Source organism: Strix uralensis, chromosome 11 (assembly GCF_047716275.1).
Source record: "Strix uralensis isolate ZFMK-TIS-50842 chromosome 11, bStrUra1, whole genome shotgun sequence".
Lineage (NCBI taxonomy): Eukaryota > Metazoa > Chordata > Aves > Strigiformes > Strigidae > Strix > Strix uralensis.
Window position 1 is genome coordinate 23738057 of NC_133982.1, and position 16842 is coordinate 23754898.

General features: G+C 35.9%; 1 protein-coding gene across 1 annotated transcript in view; it reads right to left on the reverse strand.

The window, feature by feature from the left end:
* Positions 1 to 16842, reverse strand: part of MYO5C (myosin VC) — a 36186-nt gene that overhangs the window by 12684 nt on the left and 6660 nt on the right. The window contains exons 7-29 of the mRNA XM_074879988.1: positions 16650 to 16731; positions 15969 to 16076; positions 15323 to 15429; positions 14427 to 14692; positions 13915 to 13996; positions 13418 to 13558; positions 12258 to 12383; positions 11547 to 11630; positions 10514 to 10648; positions 10055 to 10152; positions 8454 to 8540; positions 8256 to 8367; positions 7083 to 7294; positions 6230 to 6395; positions 5681 to 5827; positions 4915 to 5079; positions 4618 to 4711; positions 3968 to 4031; positions 2566 to 2746; positions 1873 to 1966; positions 964 to 1027; positions 796 to 876; positions 233 to 413 (exon numbers count right to left, since the gene is read on the reverse strand). Coding sequence (XP_074736089.1) covers positions 233 to 413; positions 796 to 876; positions 964 to 1027; positions 1873 to 1966; positions 2566 to 2746; positions 3968 to 4031; positions 4618 to 4711; positions 4915 to 5079; positions 5681 to 5827; positions 6230 to 6395; positions 7083 to 7294; positions 8256 to 8367; positions 8454 to 8540; positions 10055 to 10152; positions 10514 to 10648; positions 11547 to 11630; positions 12258 to 12383; positions 13418 to 13558; positions 13915 to 13996; positions 14427 to 14692; positions 15323 to 15429; positions 15969 to 16076; positions 16650 to 16731 — 2877 coding nt within the window. The remainder of the gene's footprint in view (positions 1 to 232; positions 414 to 795; positions 877 to 963; positions 1028 to 1872; positions 1967 to 2565; positions 2747 to 3967; positions 4032 to 4617; positions 4712 to 4914; positions 5080 to 5680; positions 5828 to 6229; positions 6396 to 7082; positions 7295 to 8255; positions 8368 to 8453; positions 8541 to 10054; positions 10153 to 10513; positions 10649 to 11546; positions 11631 to 12257; positions 12384 to 13417; positions 13559 to 13914; positions 13997 to 14426; positions 14693 to 15322; positions 15430 to 15968; positions 16077 to 16649; positions 16732 to 16842) is intronic.

Consider the following 16842-nt stretch of genomic DNA (forward strand, 5'->3'; position numbering starts at 1 on the left):
CTCCATCCCAGACAGACCCAGAACACACTTATAATACTGACCCATAGAAAGTTACAGTATCACAAAACTGCTTTTTAATAAGTCTGAAATACTGAAAGGCCATATTTGTTTGAGCCTTGAGATTTCAAGGATATGACTGCAAGATTTTGAGGGCTTTGTACCACAAACACATTTGGATTGTATTACTAAGTAACAAAAACATACTTTGCTTGGTCTGACACCTTGATCTTACCAGGTTTTCTGAAGTTAGCCTGCTAACTTCAAGTCGAATACCATCATTTATGTCATTTTCCTCTCGAAATAATTTTTGGAGATGATTAATATCTTGGCTAAGATGTTCAACTTTAAAGTTCAAACCTTCAATCTCCTTTTCATATATTTCTTTCTGAGACTGGAAATGACTTTCCAATACTCTGTTAAAAAAAGGAGAAAGAACATGGCAGATGCAGTACGACCTTGATACAATGGGTCAAGTTTAATACAAAGTGAAAACAAAGTACTGTGGTTAACACACAGACATTCCATTACATCACCTGTGCATTAAAGGAGTGTAAAGTTATGCATGATATCTCAGAGGAAACACATTTCCCGAACTGACACATACACACTTATCTCACTGACTTAGTAGAAGTCTGTTACACTGATTTTAAGCTGCTCAGCCAGTCATATAATGCAGTGTTTGTTCATTTCTTAAACAGATGTTCAGTATTGTACTGTCAAATTAGTTACTGATCTTTCCGTTTATTTTCTAGATCACAGCTTGGAGTTATGAAAACACTGAAGAACTCAACTAACCTTGTAGCTTTTTTCAAACCCTCGTAAGCAAACCACAGTTCTCCATCCTCATTTAAGTGCTCCAAATCCTCCGTAGAGAGTCTAGAATACAAGGTAGTATGATTAGTGGGCAGGTGAACAAAAGCTTTTTTCTTAAGCTTTTTTAAAGAGGTCTCAGAACAAAATTACCTGCTTCTTACATCTTCAAAATCGTAACTTTCAAGAAGCTGTTTTGTAACTTCTGACATCTTTTCTGGAAAAAACAAAGTTTATTACATGAATAATTTTCTCTGCACATTTCAAATTAAGTTTGATTATAAAAATCAAACCAAACTCTTCCTAGATCGACAAGGTTCTTTCCTAGTACTCAGCAAATATATCTGATTTACTACAAGAATATGATGAGGTACTTGGTTCTACTTCGGGACATGTAAGGTGCACCAGATAGGTATACCACCAATATTGTTTTTTTCTAAACAGATCAAACTTTCAATGCAAAGTTACATCTTTCTGTTCTGAATCTGGACAACTGCTAGAGTTGTATAGATGATTTGTCATCTAGTGCTAGGCTACTACATTAAATGCTGCAGATACAGGCTTGCTCTATGACATTGTTAGCATGAACAAAGTGCACAACAGCAGGGCACCTTATTAAGTACCTTTTCCCAAAGACAACTCAACTCAGCAAGTTATTTAAGTGTATTTGACATTTATGGGACCTAAGGTTAAAGACAGGACTAATGAAAGCTAGATAATATATTATTTACATATTCTTGGGTCTCTACAAGCTACTTGTTAAACTGTAAGTGAAGTTTAAATTATTAGTATTGATTTTTAAACACAGAGGAGAAATGTCTGAAATCAAGAGTTTCTTCAAAGGGGTACCCCAGATCTCAGTATTCAATGATCACTTTGTAAAACTCACCTGTTGGGGTTTTTTTTCCCCTTGTGAGTAAAGGTATGAATCGAATGAAATCACTATGGGATGGGAAAAAGAACTGGGGTTTTGTCAAAGCTAACATGGAAGAAATCAATTTAAACTGGCCTCGTTCACACTGTACTTGGTAAGTTTTCTGAATTATCTAGTATGTAGCTTACCCCTCAATTCTCGCTTCTGCGAGTGGGCCTGCTTTTCAACATCCAATTTTTGTGTCTGCAGCAGTTCAATTTCCTTTTGCAACTCGGGTATTTTCTGAATCAGACAAAAATTACAGACTGAGACAAGGAGTGAATGACAAGGGATGAGTATCAGTTAAATCATAAAGATAATTATAATTAAGAACAAGTTCACATGGTAAAAGGCTTAAAATGTGTTGTGTCTAAAGCCTCTGGTTCTCGGACATCAGAGCAGAATGGTAATGTGATATAATGAAAACATATGTGTTTGTGTCATGGAACTGACTTGGAGGAAAAAAACATGACTTTACACAAAAGTACTTTTTTCAGGTTTAGTTTATAAACTACATTTATGAAAAATCCCCTGAGAAACTAATACTTTCTTGGAAAAAGGAAGAAAAACAAAGATCCACCCATTTAAATGTATAAATATTCAGGCATAATTACTCTTCAAAACATGCACTTTTTTCTGTGAGCAGCAACTTACTCATATTGTATACTACAAGAAAACAATGCAACATTGTGGTGTATCAAATACAGCTTATTAACTACAACTTCTTCTAAAAATTCACTGGAGACAAAAAAATTAGTGAAGATAATCTATAAATAAAACACCCACATTCTCTACTTGCTTTATCTAACAAAGATTCCAAAATGACATGCGTCATATTTTACCTGGGCTTGTTTTGTAAGTTGTTCTACTTCCATTTTCAAGCCATCCTGAATGACAATTTCTTGCTGAATTTGATGTTGTAGCTGAGTTTTTTCTTCTTTCAGAATCTTAATTTCTCCCTTGAGCAATTCAATCTCCTTTTCATAGTCCTGCTTCTGATTTTGGAAATTTTTCTCAAGTATCCTAAACAAGACAGCAAAAAGGTGGTTTTATTTTCCTACATTTGTAATTGAGAGAGTGGGCTCTGTTTTTATTTGAAGGACATGTTTCATTGAAGAAAATGTAAATGAACCATAATTACCTGAAAATGCTATCCTACATCCTCAGAATCAATCTACAAAATGGATGATAATGGGATGGGAATGTCCCTAGGTTTTCCTACATCTAATGCTGGTCATGCATCATTATGACTGGGACTGAATTCAAGGCAAAACTGAGTTTTTACCACTTAAAGGCTAATTCTCTAACTCTTTGAGAGTTAGCCTAGCTGAGCAGCCTACCACTACATTTACAGCCACAGTCAGCACTGAAGGACACAGCAACAGAGAGCCCTGTGTTCTTCTCAGTAAAACACTGCAAGAAGCTTTCTATTTTCTACTAGTGCCTGCTGGAATGGACTGGCTTCCAACATAATATAGCTAATGGGCAAAGCGGAAAAACTAGCTAAGAAGTACTCTTAGTATAGTCTGACGTTATTTGCAGCTGAAATCAGACTGAGCTCAAACACCACACAGCTTTCAACCTTCAGGAACAGTGACTGACTGCACTCTTAACACTTCAGAGAACAGCATTTATCTGGCACCTAAGGTTCTCTGTCTTATACTGGAAAAGTTACTGGGAAATAACACTTGATCTGAGAAAAACATGTTGCAAAGCAACAACCATCTATTGCTAAATAACAGGATTTTTAATACTGCAAATAAAATACCAAAGGGGAAAAAAAAGTTTCCCCCCTATATTTTTAACCAAATGTCCTTTACAAACACTGCCTTTTCTTCAAGCTGAATCTTCCAATTCTGTCCTTTAACAGTCCACAGGAATTCTGACTGGTATGGCCATCTTTTGGTCAGGCTTTTCCAGTCCTGACAGAATTCTGAGGATATCTCCAAAGAAACCACTATGATCAGGGTTGCCTTTCAATTTTCAGAAAGACACATGAAAAAACAGGAAACTGCCAAAGCAAGATCAGTCTCAAGTCTATGGTATAATTTCCTGCATGTGACTGACCCACAAGCAAGCATGTGCTTTTCCTCAACTGTCATGAAGTACTTCAGTACTAGCATTAATGTCCAAGAACACTGACATAAGTGATGTGAGCATAACACATTTACAGCGGGAGAAAGAAAGGCAGGGAAAGAGAAAAAAGGAATGCTGTTTCAAAGGAATAAAATTCAGATTCCATACATTCTCTGATTTTCTTCTTTTTGTACATCACTGAAGAGCTGCTTCGTGAGGTCATCCATTTTCTCTGTCAAAAAACATTTCAATATTTCAAAGACCTTCATGCAATTATGTGCATTTATTAAAACAGTATGACTACAATGAGAAGTTTTGGTTTAATAAGTAATCCTTAACATATTTTAAGGCTGAAATTACTCTCTTAAGTGCCAAAAATTATCACAGTAAATTTTAAAAGTAATACTATAGAATAAAAAGGTTCTGAAACACCAAAGTGTTATTTATCTAAAGTATACTTGATCTCATGTGCTGTCTGTGTCCTTTGAAATTAGACTCTTAAAGCAGTATATTAAAGGAACCAAGGATGAAGCAACACTTTGAAGGAAAGCATGTGCATGAGACAGGAAACATAATAGAAGGAGAGCTTTTGCTACTGAAAGAATAAATTTTAATTTAATTATTAAATTAAAAGCATTTGCACTATACAGTCTAAGCAAGAGAAGCTTAGGACCAACTTTTAATTTACTGTAAACTCAGCATTTATGTTGCTTTTATTAGAGCAAAAGTAATTTACCTTGGCTGAAAACCTGACTTTACAACTTTACCCCACTGTAACTCCTTTATAACACCTTTAAAACTCCTTTTAGTTATTGTACCTTTCATTTCCTCAGTTTTTTCTTGGAGCTTTATTTCTAAGGTCTCTTTCTGTTCTTGTAATTCTTTATTCTGATTCTCAAGTTTTAACATTTTCTGTACACACAAAAAGAAAGCATAATATACAAAAGAGGAAGAAATATGTCACAGAAGGTCTTACATTTTAACAAGCATGTATGGACTCCCTCCCTTCCCTGCCACGCCCACCAAAGGTGAAGTTACTTAGTAACTCTCAAATCATTCAACTGAAAAAATATTTAAACTAAAATAAAAGCACCAGGATGGCAATTAAAATTTACCTGTTCACTGTCCTCTTTATATTTTTTCCCCTTCTCTTCATATGTTCTCTTCTGAGCGGTTAACTTTTCAAGATCTAATTCGAGTTTCTGAATTGTATCCATGTCATTCATATGAGTTGAAGCCAGACTCGTCAATCGTTCCAGCAAACCATGATTTTCTCTACTCTACAATGAGCAAGAAAGGTTAAAAGAAAACAGCAAAATGCACACCTGAAACTGTTTAATAGAATTCTGAAGGAAGCACCTGACCTATTTCTGCTCACCAGCCCATATCAGTCATGATTATTTCAACCAAGGATTCTTTCCATCAATTAGATTAAAGCTACCATCTTAAAGATGATTTGGCTGATACGGCTCTCAAAAATAAGCTGTAAAATAAACATAATATGGTTCCCAAAAGTTACTAAAGATGTTGCACCAGAGCAGTATCTTACACATCCTTCATCCTAGTACAAATAACCCCATCCAGAGATTGGATGGATTACTTAAGAAATAGTAAAAAAAAAAAGATTGCAGACTCTTCTCATTGGCACAACTAACCCAAAAATATAAGGAAACCCTAGATAATTCTTTCTACACTGGATGTAGGAAGAATACTAGTGGTTTATTATAGAGGACCGTATCTCTTAGATATTCTCCTGTCTTGTCAAGCAAAATATGGATATTTTAATTCACATAAGCCTGTAGTCAACATGAGAGCTCTGAATAAAGCAGATATGACCAAAAAAAAGTTAGTACAAATCATAAATTGTCTGGTGTCCTTCACCTGTTCTTCTATCTTTTTCTGCAGTTGCTGAACTCTGTATGAAAGCTGGATATTCAATACAAACCGCCGAATATTCTGAAATCTGCGCCTGGCAAGCCATGCACGGGCGTATTTCTGAAGGATCACAGCCTTGTGTTCTTCAAGCATCTTTAAAATAAAATATTAACATCTGTCTGTAATTATCTATGGCTCAATCAGCATCAATTGTAACATTCTGTGAATCTACATACACTGGTAATGACAATGATTCTCATGGAAGTATCAAAATACTGAAATATCCACACTGCAGACACATTTGAACCACTGTAGCAACCACGCTAAATAATCTGCATCAAGTATAAACCAGACAGAGTTCTTGGTAGCTCAGAGATTAGATCTAAGCTACTGTTTATCAGCATTTTTATAGTAACAATATAAAGATAGAGTAGAAGATATGAGAACTGGACGTGCAAAAGGTAAAGTATTAGGGATCATTGCCCTTGTCTCCACCTTTCTTACAGAGCAATAGCTGTTTCCAGTTACTAAAATAAAATTTTTGATAGGCTGTACCTGCCGATATTTTTTTCTCGCTAGAAATCCTCTTGTGTAAGCTTGAATTGTTACAGCAGCCACATGGATGAGCTGGCAAAGTCTACGGACCAGGTAACCCCGACAGTATTTCTGAATAATTATAGCTGCCCATGTTTGTTTCAGAGTTCTTGCAGTTATAGCTTGCCTTAATTCAAAAGACAATAAAGTTTACTTAGGTCACATTAGATTTCTCATGCTCATTCCCTTGGTCAGTCAAATCACACACGAAGGAAAGAAGATACTGAAAACAGGCATCCACTATCTAAAATACAGCTGCTTCTTTGATTAAAGTGAGAGAGAGGGTATTATCTACAATCTTTGAAATCCATTTCACAGGCAATTGTTCTGACGGTCTCTTTCTGAAAATTTCGAAGCCTACATGGAGCCATCTTCCTCTCAGTCTGCTCTGTGAATGACTGGTGCAGTTTTTCTGCTGCGTAATTCCTCTTAATGATTTGTACACACTAATTTGTAGACCCTTGTAAACTGCTTTTCCTTTCTGCTACCTGACTTCTTCTCTGGCTCTAAAGCTAAGCAGTTAAGCCCAAGCCGACAACTGGGTCATGCATCATTAGCTAAGGACTGACCTTAAGCCAGGCCTCTCAGCAATCTGGCAGACAACATTTGAAATCTGCTAGAGTACCTTCTTCATATCAGCTGAATAACTTGAACATTTTCAAATACATAATTACAATCAAGAGGAAATGGAAATACAATCTGAATTGCTCCTTCATAAAAATTACACTTCCAAATTAGTGTTGGGCCTTAGTTTGACCTTCTATATCCCTTCAGGCACACCCTAACAGCAAATTCATTTATCAGCCAAAAGTACCGTACAGTCCGCTGTCCCCGGAAATACTGCTGTATTATTATAGCTGCTTGTTTTATGCGAAGGAATTTCTTCCGCTGCAACCAGCCTCGAACACATTTTTGGATCACAATACATGCGTGTCTCAGTTTATCTGATCGCAGTTTTTCTAAGTAAGCAACCTGTCCTGCTCTGAAGAAAATTTTTGTTCTCCCAAACTGATATTGGTTATGATCCTGAAAAAGAAAACAATAGGTATATTTTTTAGTTTATTATTTTAGACCAGACACCTTCTTCCTTTTATAAATTGTCACTTCAGTCAAGCTCTTCTGAAATGACATGACCTCGCTAAATAAGAATATCCTCTCTGCCTTCTTTGTAGATAGGAATATACGGGGGGAAAATCCACTTAGCAGGAAAAGAACCAGAGAATTACATCCAAAAATTGCACCCTAGTGATCTCAAATTAAAAGGAGTATCTGGACTTACCATCAAGGTCTTGAAAGCAACCTCTTACCCCCTCCTACAAGCCTGGTTCCTTGAGCTCAAGGCTACCTTTTGGTGCACATGTCTGGCCTTGAATCAGTGAGCTGTGTGAGCAAAAACTCAAGGGAGAACCTGCTTTTTAGCTCAGGCTCTCACCCCTGGCCTGTGCTGGAGCTATGTTGCAAGTATGCCTGTGTTCGGTCTTGTATATCCCTGAGCCTGAACTCAGTCCTGACATGCTGACTTGAATTGCTGGCTTGACTTGGACCAGTCTCATCACTACAAACTTGTCTAACAAATAGGAGCAACATGCAAAATAGTACATTTTTAGAACAGTTCTCCAATATACTGCATTCCACCATCAAAAGCCCTCTTGTGTGAGTAAACTTCTAATACTTGACGTTTGGGTACCATTTACTGTTCAATGGTTTATAAATATAGGTAGAATACCTTCCATTTTATAAGTGAAGATATTAAACACAGAGAGATTAAATCATCTGCCTACAGACTCATCATGACTGTGTCACAACACAAGGTTACTGACTTGCAAGCCTACGGGCAACACAGCAACACAACTTTCCTAATCAGGAAAGTTAGTAATAATGTAAATCTCTTTCTTATTTGAGAAGCAAGATACTACTGCTGGCAAAAGAGACCTTTTATTAATATAGATGCTATCATATATAATGGGTCAAGTGCATACAAACCAACCTGGATTAGCCGCTGCAAAACAATCTTGCAAATCTGCTTCTTATCATTTATGGAGAGTTCCTGCTGTGTCATAAGAATGCTGTAACGGCTGAAAAACTCAATGTAAGTCCACCTGGAAAATTAAAAGTTAGCAAATGAAATGCATTTAAGAGACACCTAAATATTTTTTGACATACGGAGGCCCACTGCTATCCCTACCTGGATGGGTAGCTCTGTGCACTAATTCGAATAGTTTCCAAAACACCACATGCTCGCAGTTGTTGAGCAACTCTTTTTGAATCAAACCTAAAAAAGTAGAGTTATATTTTACATTTTTACTGGGTTTGGCATGCTATAATATTTAGAACCATTCTACTAGTTGGATTTCTATTTCTGCCTATAGGACGAAGGGTTCCCTACTTTTTATACAGTGTCTCGCTTAGGTTTTTTTTTTTAAATATGTGATAGGGAGCATCTGAGTTTTCCTTTTCTTCCTCAAAACAAAAGGAAGACTGTATGTATTTCTCTCCTATGAAAAGACCTGCTTCCTTTCAATATTAACTGCAACAGTTCATATCAGCAAGCGGCAAAGAATAATGCCACTCTCAGCACAGAACATGCACAGAAAGAGATTCCCTCAGCAGTCTATCAGGAAGAAACTCTCTCTAGGTACCCTTTAGCACACTGATTATGAATAAAGCAGGAGTTACTCATGAATATCTGGGTTCAAGATTATCAACACAAGGCATGGAAAGACCCTTTACGATTCTGGACCAGAGCTCATATGCCAACAGAGCACTATGCTACAGTGTCAATCCAGCACTAGCTAAGGCATCCCCATGGCTGACAGGGAACTATACTGTGCTTTCACAAACTTATGGTACACTCTTCTAGCTTAATTCAGACATATTTTCATATTATCCAAGCTATTTCCCCCTCATTGCTTTTACGCGGAATAATGAGGTCTTGCTGCAGTGACAGTGAAACATCACTAGTATCATTTGTAACATGTTTTGCATGGACAGATTTTGTCTGGCTTCAAGAAAATGAGCTAACACACTTAAAAAATTTGATTTAGAATCAAAGTTTGCCTCTTCCCTCCTACTCAGATATGATAAAAGCTTTTATTTCATTTGTCAGTACACTACCTTCCAGCTGAAAGCTATGTAACTGAAACTAGAATGCTTCCACATGCCTGCCCACAAAACAGATCAATAGCTGCATCAAAGTTAACTCCTACTTGGAAGTCAGTGGTTATCAAGCTGGTCACAGGAATTATGCAAATTATCTGGCATCGTATTCTAAGATTAAAATGCTATAAAATTGTGGAGAAAAGCCAAGGCTGTGTTCAACACTGCTTATTCCTTTTCTGAGTTCTAAAGCTCTTCTAAGTATTTCTGTGGGCAAAAGGGAAGTTCACAAAGAAAATGGCAGTGGCTTTTATGTCCTAAATATGAATTGGTGCTAATCCATACTGTACAAGAGTAAACACACCTATACAAAGCGTCCATCAACTTAAATCAAAAGTGGACAACTTTTCCCCTAAAAATGTTATGACAAATACACTAATAACCAAATTGAAAAATTTCAGGATAAGAAAGACTTTCTAAAGTATCAGTAACTATTACTGAATTATTCTATTTTTGTGAGACAACTTTTTTTTTTTTACCTCAGCTATCTTGAAAGGAAAAATACGTTCTGCATGGGAAGTTGTTCAACAATAAGAATTTAGCTTGCTGACATGTAGCTACTGTGAAATAGAAAAATACTCTTTCAATTTTAAAGGTAATATAACAGCTCAACACCACTAACATACTTACTCAAAAGGCAACTTCTCATCATTTGGCTTTATGCATCGTACATAATGAGGGGTGGTTGCATTGAGTGTCACCATAAGTAAAGATAAGGAACTCCGGAACTAGAAAATACCAGACATAATAGTTTTGCTAATGAAACATTTACAGCTAAGTAAAAAGTCAAATCTTAGGTTTTTTAATTATTTGTTAGGTTTTGGCTGGACACTGGGAGATTTTCTTAGGGATTAGATCTTAAATGCAAGAAATTTAACAGTCCTGCTCTACTTAACAGTCTCCTATGTATAAATTAAACACACCTACTTATAGGCAGGCCTGGATCACTGCACTGTGCCTGGCTCTTGCTGTACTGAGAACTGGATAGTCCCCCGTGAACAGTAACAGAATACAGTATCATAGTCTCAGACTGCCCAACACACCTCCCTGAAAGTACGAGCATCACAGAACAGGACGTTTATGTAGTACCTTACTGCCAACAGTCATCCGGAGTTGTTTGTTAGGGGACTTGAGAACAGGTCTTGCAGATCTGATGTTTATAGTTGAACTGAAAGGTGAAATGGACACTGGATTGTCTTGAAAAGAATTTGCACACAGATGAAACTGGAAGTGTGGTGAAAGAATCACAGTTAAATACTTTGTAACTGTAGTAACATCTAAATAAAAATGACATTTACTGTAATCTAAAATGCAAACCCCCTCCATCTTCATGCTTAGGTCAAGTATTGCAAGGCTTGGAATTGGATCTTTAAGCCACAAACAAACAACAACTGAAGAAACAGTTGCAACAATTCTGAGTCTACTGTGAAGCACTTACACATTTCACAGACAAAACTCAACAACTGTTAGGTAGGCCTGCAAAAGTTATTTCAATATAAGCAAACATGGACATAAATCCAGAACAGAGTTAAAAATAAGACCACTTAAGGTTATATTTTCACAATATTTAATTTAAATTAAGAATATGGGTTTTGGTCAGATTAAGTTAGCTTCTTAATAGTACTCCTGAACTCTCAAGGCTGTAGACGTGAAAGGGAAAGGGCCTTCAAGCAGATGGGAAGTGGCAGGCACATAGAAGACATGTGATGTTTTCCCTGCCTTGGCATTCTCTTAATCTCTTCTGAAGAATAAACAAAGGCAGCTGTTAATGATAAACCACCTATCAAAGCTACGTGTAATAACTATAGGGGAAAAAAAAAAAAAGTGAATTGTTCAGTTACAAGGATTCCAAAATGCTCTTCAAGGGAGATACTAAGGAAAAAAACCCCTAACATAACTAGCAAAGTAACTACACATATATGAAAAAGTTGAATACTGTAGTTTTCCATCATTGACATTAAAAATACACACTTGTAGAATATTATTAAAAATTAAGACTAAACTAATTGATTCAACCTATTAAAAAAGTTTCTGTCAGAAAAAAATCTTTTAGATCAGATCTGAATGAATTCCAGTAAAATCAAGTATTCAGAAAATTAATCATTACTGATTGTTCACAAACCTTGCTCTCTGTCAAGATTTCAACCAATACTTCATGTACAGTATCCCTGTTTTTTTCCAGAAATCCTTCACATTTATATTCTACCTGTGCAAACAGGTGAAATCATTAACTTTTCAGCAATACATGAACAGTTAGAAAAACAATAATTTTTACTCTCTACGCTGTGGTGGCCAGCAGCTGTTTATTAGTCTTAAACACAATAGCTGAAAGCCTGCTTTTTCCAGTTTCATTATGGCAAGCATACATACATGCATACTGCAAATACAGAAGCAAGATAAACTGTCAGCATCCACTATCAACTGCAATTTCCTTCTGCCTTCAATAGGAATTTCTTTCCTCCTCTCTTCATTATTGTATGATTTCAAATCAAAATATCAAAAAAGGAATACTATATTTGAAATGTAAATAACAGACTAAATGTGTACAGACTGCAATCTTAACTTTTATACATTGTATTCTTTTTCTGACTCTTTCTCTTGATAATTTATTTTTATACTCTCAAATTAATTATCTCAAGCACTTCTTATGTTTAAATGGCATGTTATGGGCAGTATTACCAATAAATAAATAGTACTATGTATTGAAAATCAATTTTAGAGAAGTTCCAAACAAGTGTGGTTAGTATTTCCTCTGTTTTCTAAGTTCATTTCTTTTCTGAAGGAGTAACTGCTAGAAACAGGGTGAAATACTGCTGGGTTGTTTACACTCTACCTTATCAGCAAAGTGTTGAATGATGAAAGACGTGTTTGACATCCTTGGCTTTTCAAAGAGTGCATTTTTATTGACAAAATTATTATACAGCTTTTGAAGCCAGTTTTCATCTGTTCCATGAGGTAACTGTAAAAATGAGAAGGGCAATCTCTTTAACAAAACTCTTACTATCAATAAATACTGTTTGATAAAGCATCTTCAGTGAGTTATGAAGCCTGGTAACAACCAGTTTTTGTCTTTCCAGATTAGCCAGTGGCCCCCTGTAGCAAATTATTTTAAGAAAGAAGGCCATATTAATCCACAAATTTGCTGACTAGAGTTAATTCTCTGATGAGTCGTAAGTCATTTTGTCCTAAGAGGATGCTACCTGCAGTCAGGGACAATCTGATCCCTGAGAATGCTAATGAGCAGAATAACAAATAAACTAACGAGTTAGGGAATATTCCCATATTCCTCCATGGTTTGGATTCTGAGAAGTACGAATTGCCAATATCACCAAAACACCTTTTAGAGACCATTTTAACAGGGGTCACCTTTCCCTGCTCTGTTCTTCACTGACAAAGTTACCAACAGGTTTGGAAGCCTAAGAGAATTGCAACAGTCAGGAGAGAGCACAGAGGGAAAAATAGTAATACTGAAGAAAAAAAATCAAAGATGCAGGTTTGGTGCATTCAACAAGAACTTGTAAGAAAGGAAAGGAAGACCGGTTTTTTGTACCAAAATTAGTGATTCATGGAATAACTGAGTTGTAGAAACATTAGTGGAAGAGATCCCTGGAATTCCTGCTCAGAGCAAGACTACCACCAACACCAGAGCAAGCTGCCATTTGAACTCAAATCCAGAAAGTATCCAAGGATGGGGATCCTACTGCACCTCTGCTTACCCTGTTCTAGTACTGCACTACCCTCACAGTGAAGTAATCTAGTTGCTGGGTTAGCTTCTAGGTAAGAATCTAGTTTTAGGTTCTTAATTTTATAAAAGAAAAATACACTAAGTGGCTTACAATTAAGACTAACAAATAGAGGCCAAACATTAATGTTCCTTTTATGAAGAAAATGCTCTACTTCCCATTTAAAAGGGCAAAACATGGATTACAAGCTCAACTTGTAAAAATCTATATAATTTTTTATGAGCTCTAAATAGAAGAATTTTTAAATTACCAAGCACTCTTCATCCAGAAGTTCTAAAATTCCCATTTTAGCTTCAATAAGGTCAATGACAGGTTGGTTGTCATAGAAGTCTATTAAAGTCCATGGGATATCTTCCTTCATATACTCTTCTTGTTCCAGTTTAAAGACATGCTAGATATGTGAACATTATGAAAATGTAAGGTTACAATTAAGGAAGAAAATAAATACAAGGTGTGCGTGTGAATGTATGTGATTGTATACATAAGATAAAACCAAAATATTTATATATTTTGTACTATATTACATGTCTGTCTTGTAAGAAAATAAACTCAGAAATTTTCATTTATATATACATGTGTATGTATGTATATATATAAAAAAAGAAAACATTTTTATCTATTACTGGATAGCCATTATGCATAAATATCCATTACTCAAATACAAACAGCATTTGCTAATATCCATTATTGATAATCTCAAAACTGAAGCAAAATAAGATAAAGTCTGTCACAAATAAAAGAACATACCAAGTTAAATTGCTGCTGCAGTTTTTCATTAGCATAATTGATGCAAAATTGTTCAAAACTGTTCACATCAAACGTTTCAAAGCTGGAACACATGTCAAATAAGAAAAAAAATTCCTTGACATTTAAATACAAATAGTAGTATTCTTGTAAGACTTTGGAGCTATCCTAATATTTCTAAGAAAATTAAACAGCCATAAGACTAATGAAGATGGCTAAGGCATTTCAAAACTTCCCTAGAAGTTGATGTTACCAGACATAACAGAGCTAAAAAATCCAGAGTTAAAAGTATTACATCAAGATTTAAATTGAAACCTCATTCACAAAAATTACTAACCTTTATAGTTGCTGAACATTTTCACTACTCTGGATGCTAACGAACTTAGACGACTATGACCTTTTAGTAAAACAAACCCCTCCAAATTCATTAGCAGCACAAATTGGAAAGTGCCTCTTATCAAATCCAAAGAAAAGGAACAACTTAAAAGTAAATTTGTTTCCAGAGGCATTCTTACCCGTAAATGTCCAAAACACCAATAAAAGTATGTTGTTTGCCAGGAAACTGCAAAGCTTGGTTAATTCTTTCCACAATAAAGTTAAATAAATGAGAATAGATCTTCTTTGCCAGAGCATCCCTTGCATTAACAGCCTGAGCTCTTGTCATTGGCTTTATTACAGTCTCTGAGGTAGTGATAATCTTTCGGTGGCACATCCATTGTGCCATTTTGTCACAGTTTAAATCCAGAAGTTCACAGAATATACTGAGATGTTTATCTTCCAGCTTTAAAGAAGATAAATAAGATTACATTTAATACTTTAACTGTTGTCTAGACAGTGAAATCCAGCACCACTGACATCAAACTATGACTCTTATTTTTAGATAGACAAGGGGCTCTGTTCACTTCTTCATCTGCCAGAATAACAGGAAGAGCTAAAGCAAATAATACTGGATAGAGCTCCTGATATAGGAGAGAAAAACTTGGGCTGGGTGAGATGCTTTGGATTACGACACTGAACGAAAAAGTTACTTTAGTCTAGGTTTAGGTCTCTGTGCCTTTTAGACTTGCACAGTCTGCCGGGACATGTTCTGAGCACCTTAGACAATGCTCTGTTTCCTGCATCCTGCAGATAGTCCCAAACAGCTTTTCCAACAGCTGTGGCTCAATTGGATATGGGGTTCTCTTAGCCACATTTTGCCTTTTGTTCAGACTTTCTGAACTTGGTCACAAAACAGGATTCACATAAACATTCGCTGTGATTCTATACAGATGAAGACAGAAAAATCTCTCAAGTTTAGAATACCACATTTAATGCTGCTCTGAGCCCCAGATAAGAGAAAAACTATTGCTAAAGGACTTTTGGCATAAAATATAAAAGAAAATGTCAGTATCTGAATGAGCTACTTCCTTACACTGATGGATGATCTTTCATCTCCAACAGCTGTTATTTCCACATTGCCTAAGTGTAGGATTGCTGCCAGCATTTTAAAAACATCCATCTGAAAATCCCCCTTCAAACCTAAAAAAAACAATTCTTGATTATTTTAAATACTCAGAAACAGTATAATTAATTAAAATAGCACAATGCTGGATTACTTGCTTTGTTGTATAGCCAAGAATTGTACAGCATCTCTGCAGACTACTATGCAAAGCCTTGGTTCTGCCTATTTTTTGCCTGTCTGATCTGATGAGAGCTTAGGCATAAATTCTTGTACCTCCCCAAGTGCCAGCTCAAGTCTGATTTGGCTTTCACATAAGCCATATAGGGGCAAAGAAGCTTCCAAGTCCACTTCTATTATAGCATGTTAGCTTAAGGGCCAAGAAGACTCCAGCCCTTAGTGATTCTGACCATTAACAATGAACACCAATTGCTAACAGACATTTGTTCTTGCCTAGTACTTTTAAAACAGACCAAGAGTACAATGGATAAGGTATGAAAGAAATTATTCTGGTCATTACCACTAATGTTTTGGATATTTCAGAAACAATCTACCTTTGTCCATTTTGGAAGAAAGCTGTATTTTTAAATCTACTGAAAAGGTATCCTCAAGAATTTACCCAGTAAGGCAAATGTCTTCTGAGTCTCCACCATATTTGCTCTGTCATCAACTCCTTCTATTACGGTGCTGCCACCCATTCTTGTGTAGTTAAATTCTTCTGCACTTCCTATAGATAAGAAGCAAAAGTTGTAATGCTGAAAAATTTGGGACTGATGTAACACCAGAAAATTCAAGATGCTGTCAGATGACAGGTCTTCAGCAATGAGCTGGAGGTCCTCTTTTTCTGAGAGAAATCCATGCGCCTAACTCAGTTAAGCTGACACAAATTAGTATTCATAATTCCTAGCAATGTTAATACTTGATCTAATAAACAAACAGAATGAAGACTGAGTAAACACATACCTAAGGCCTGCCTCTCCCAGGTGGCATTAAAGCTTCTCTGTAGATAAATGAACCAAGCCCCTAAACGGTCATTATGGCATCTGTCACTACTGGAAGTGTTAGAATAAAATCTTCAAAGACATGTAGGTACTTGCTCATGCACTATTCAAGTTACTAGGGATTTGCTACCAAGCTCAATTCAAACAGGATTAATAGCTAAGTGACTTAAAAATGCAAGTCCCATTGTAAGTCTGTGAGATTTATGCTATAAAGCACTTAACATCCCAGCATTTAAAAATCCAATCTTCAAAATACTGCACTGCAAAAACAAAGAGTAGGTTATTTTCTTGAGACCTACCCAATTTAAGATGCTTAAATTCGGGTTGCATAGCAGATGCACACAACTGATAAAATATATGGTAGTTTCTCTCACTCTCTGACTGTAAATTAAAGCAAAGAATACCATTACAGAAAGAAAAAAAAACAAACAACAAAAAAAACCCAAACAACAAACAGAAACACATTCAATATTCAACACTACTGTAAAGAGA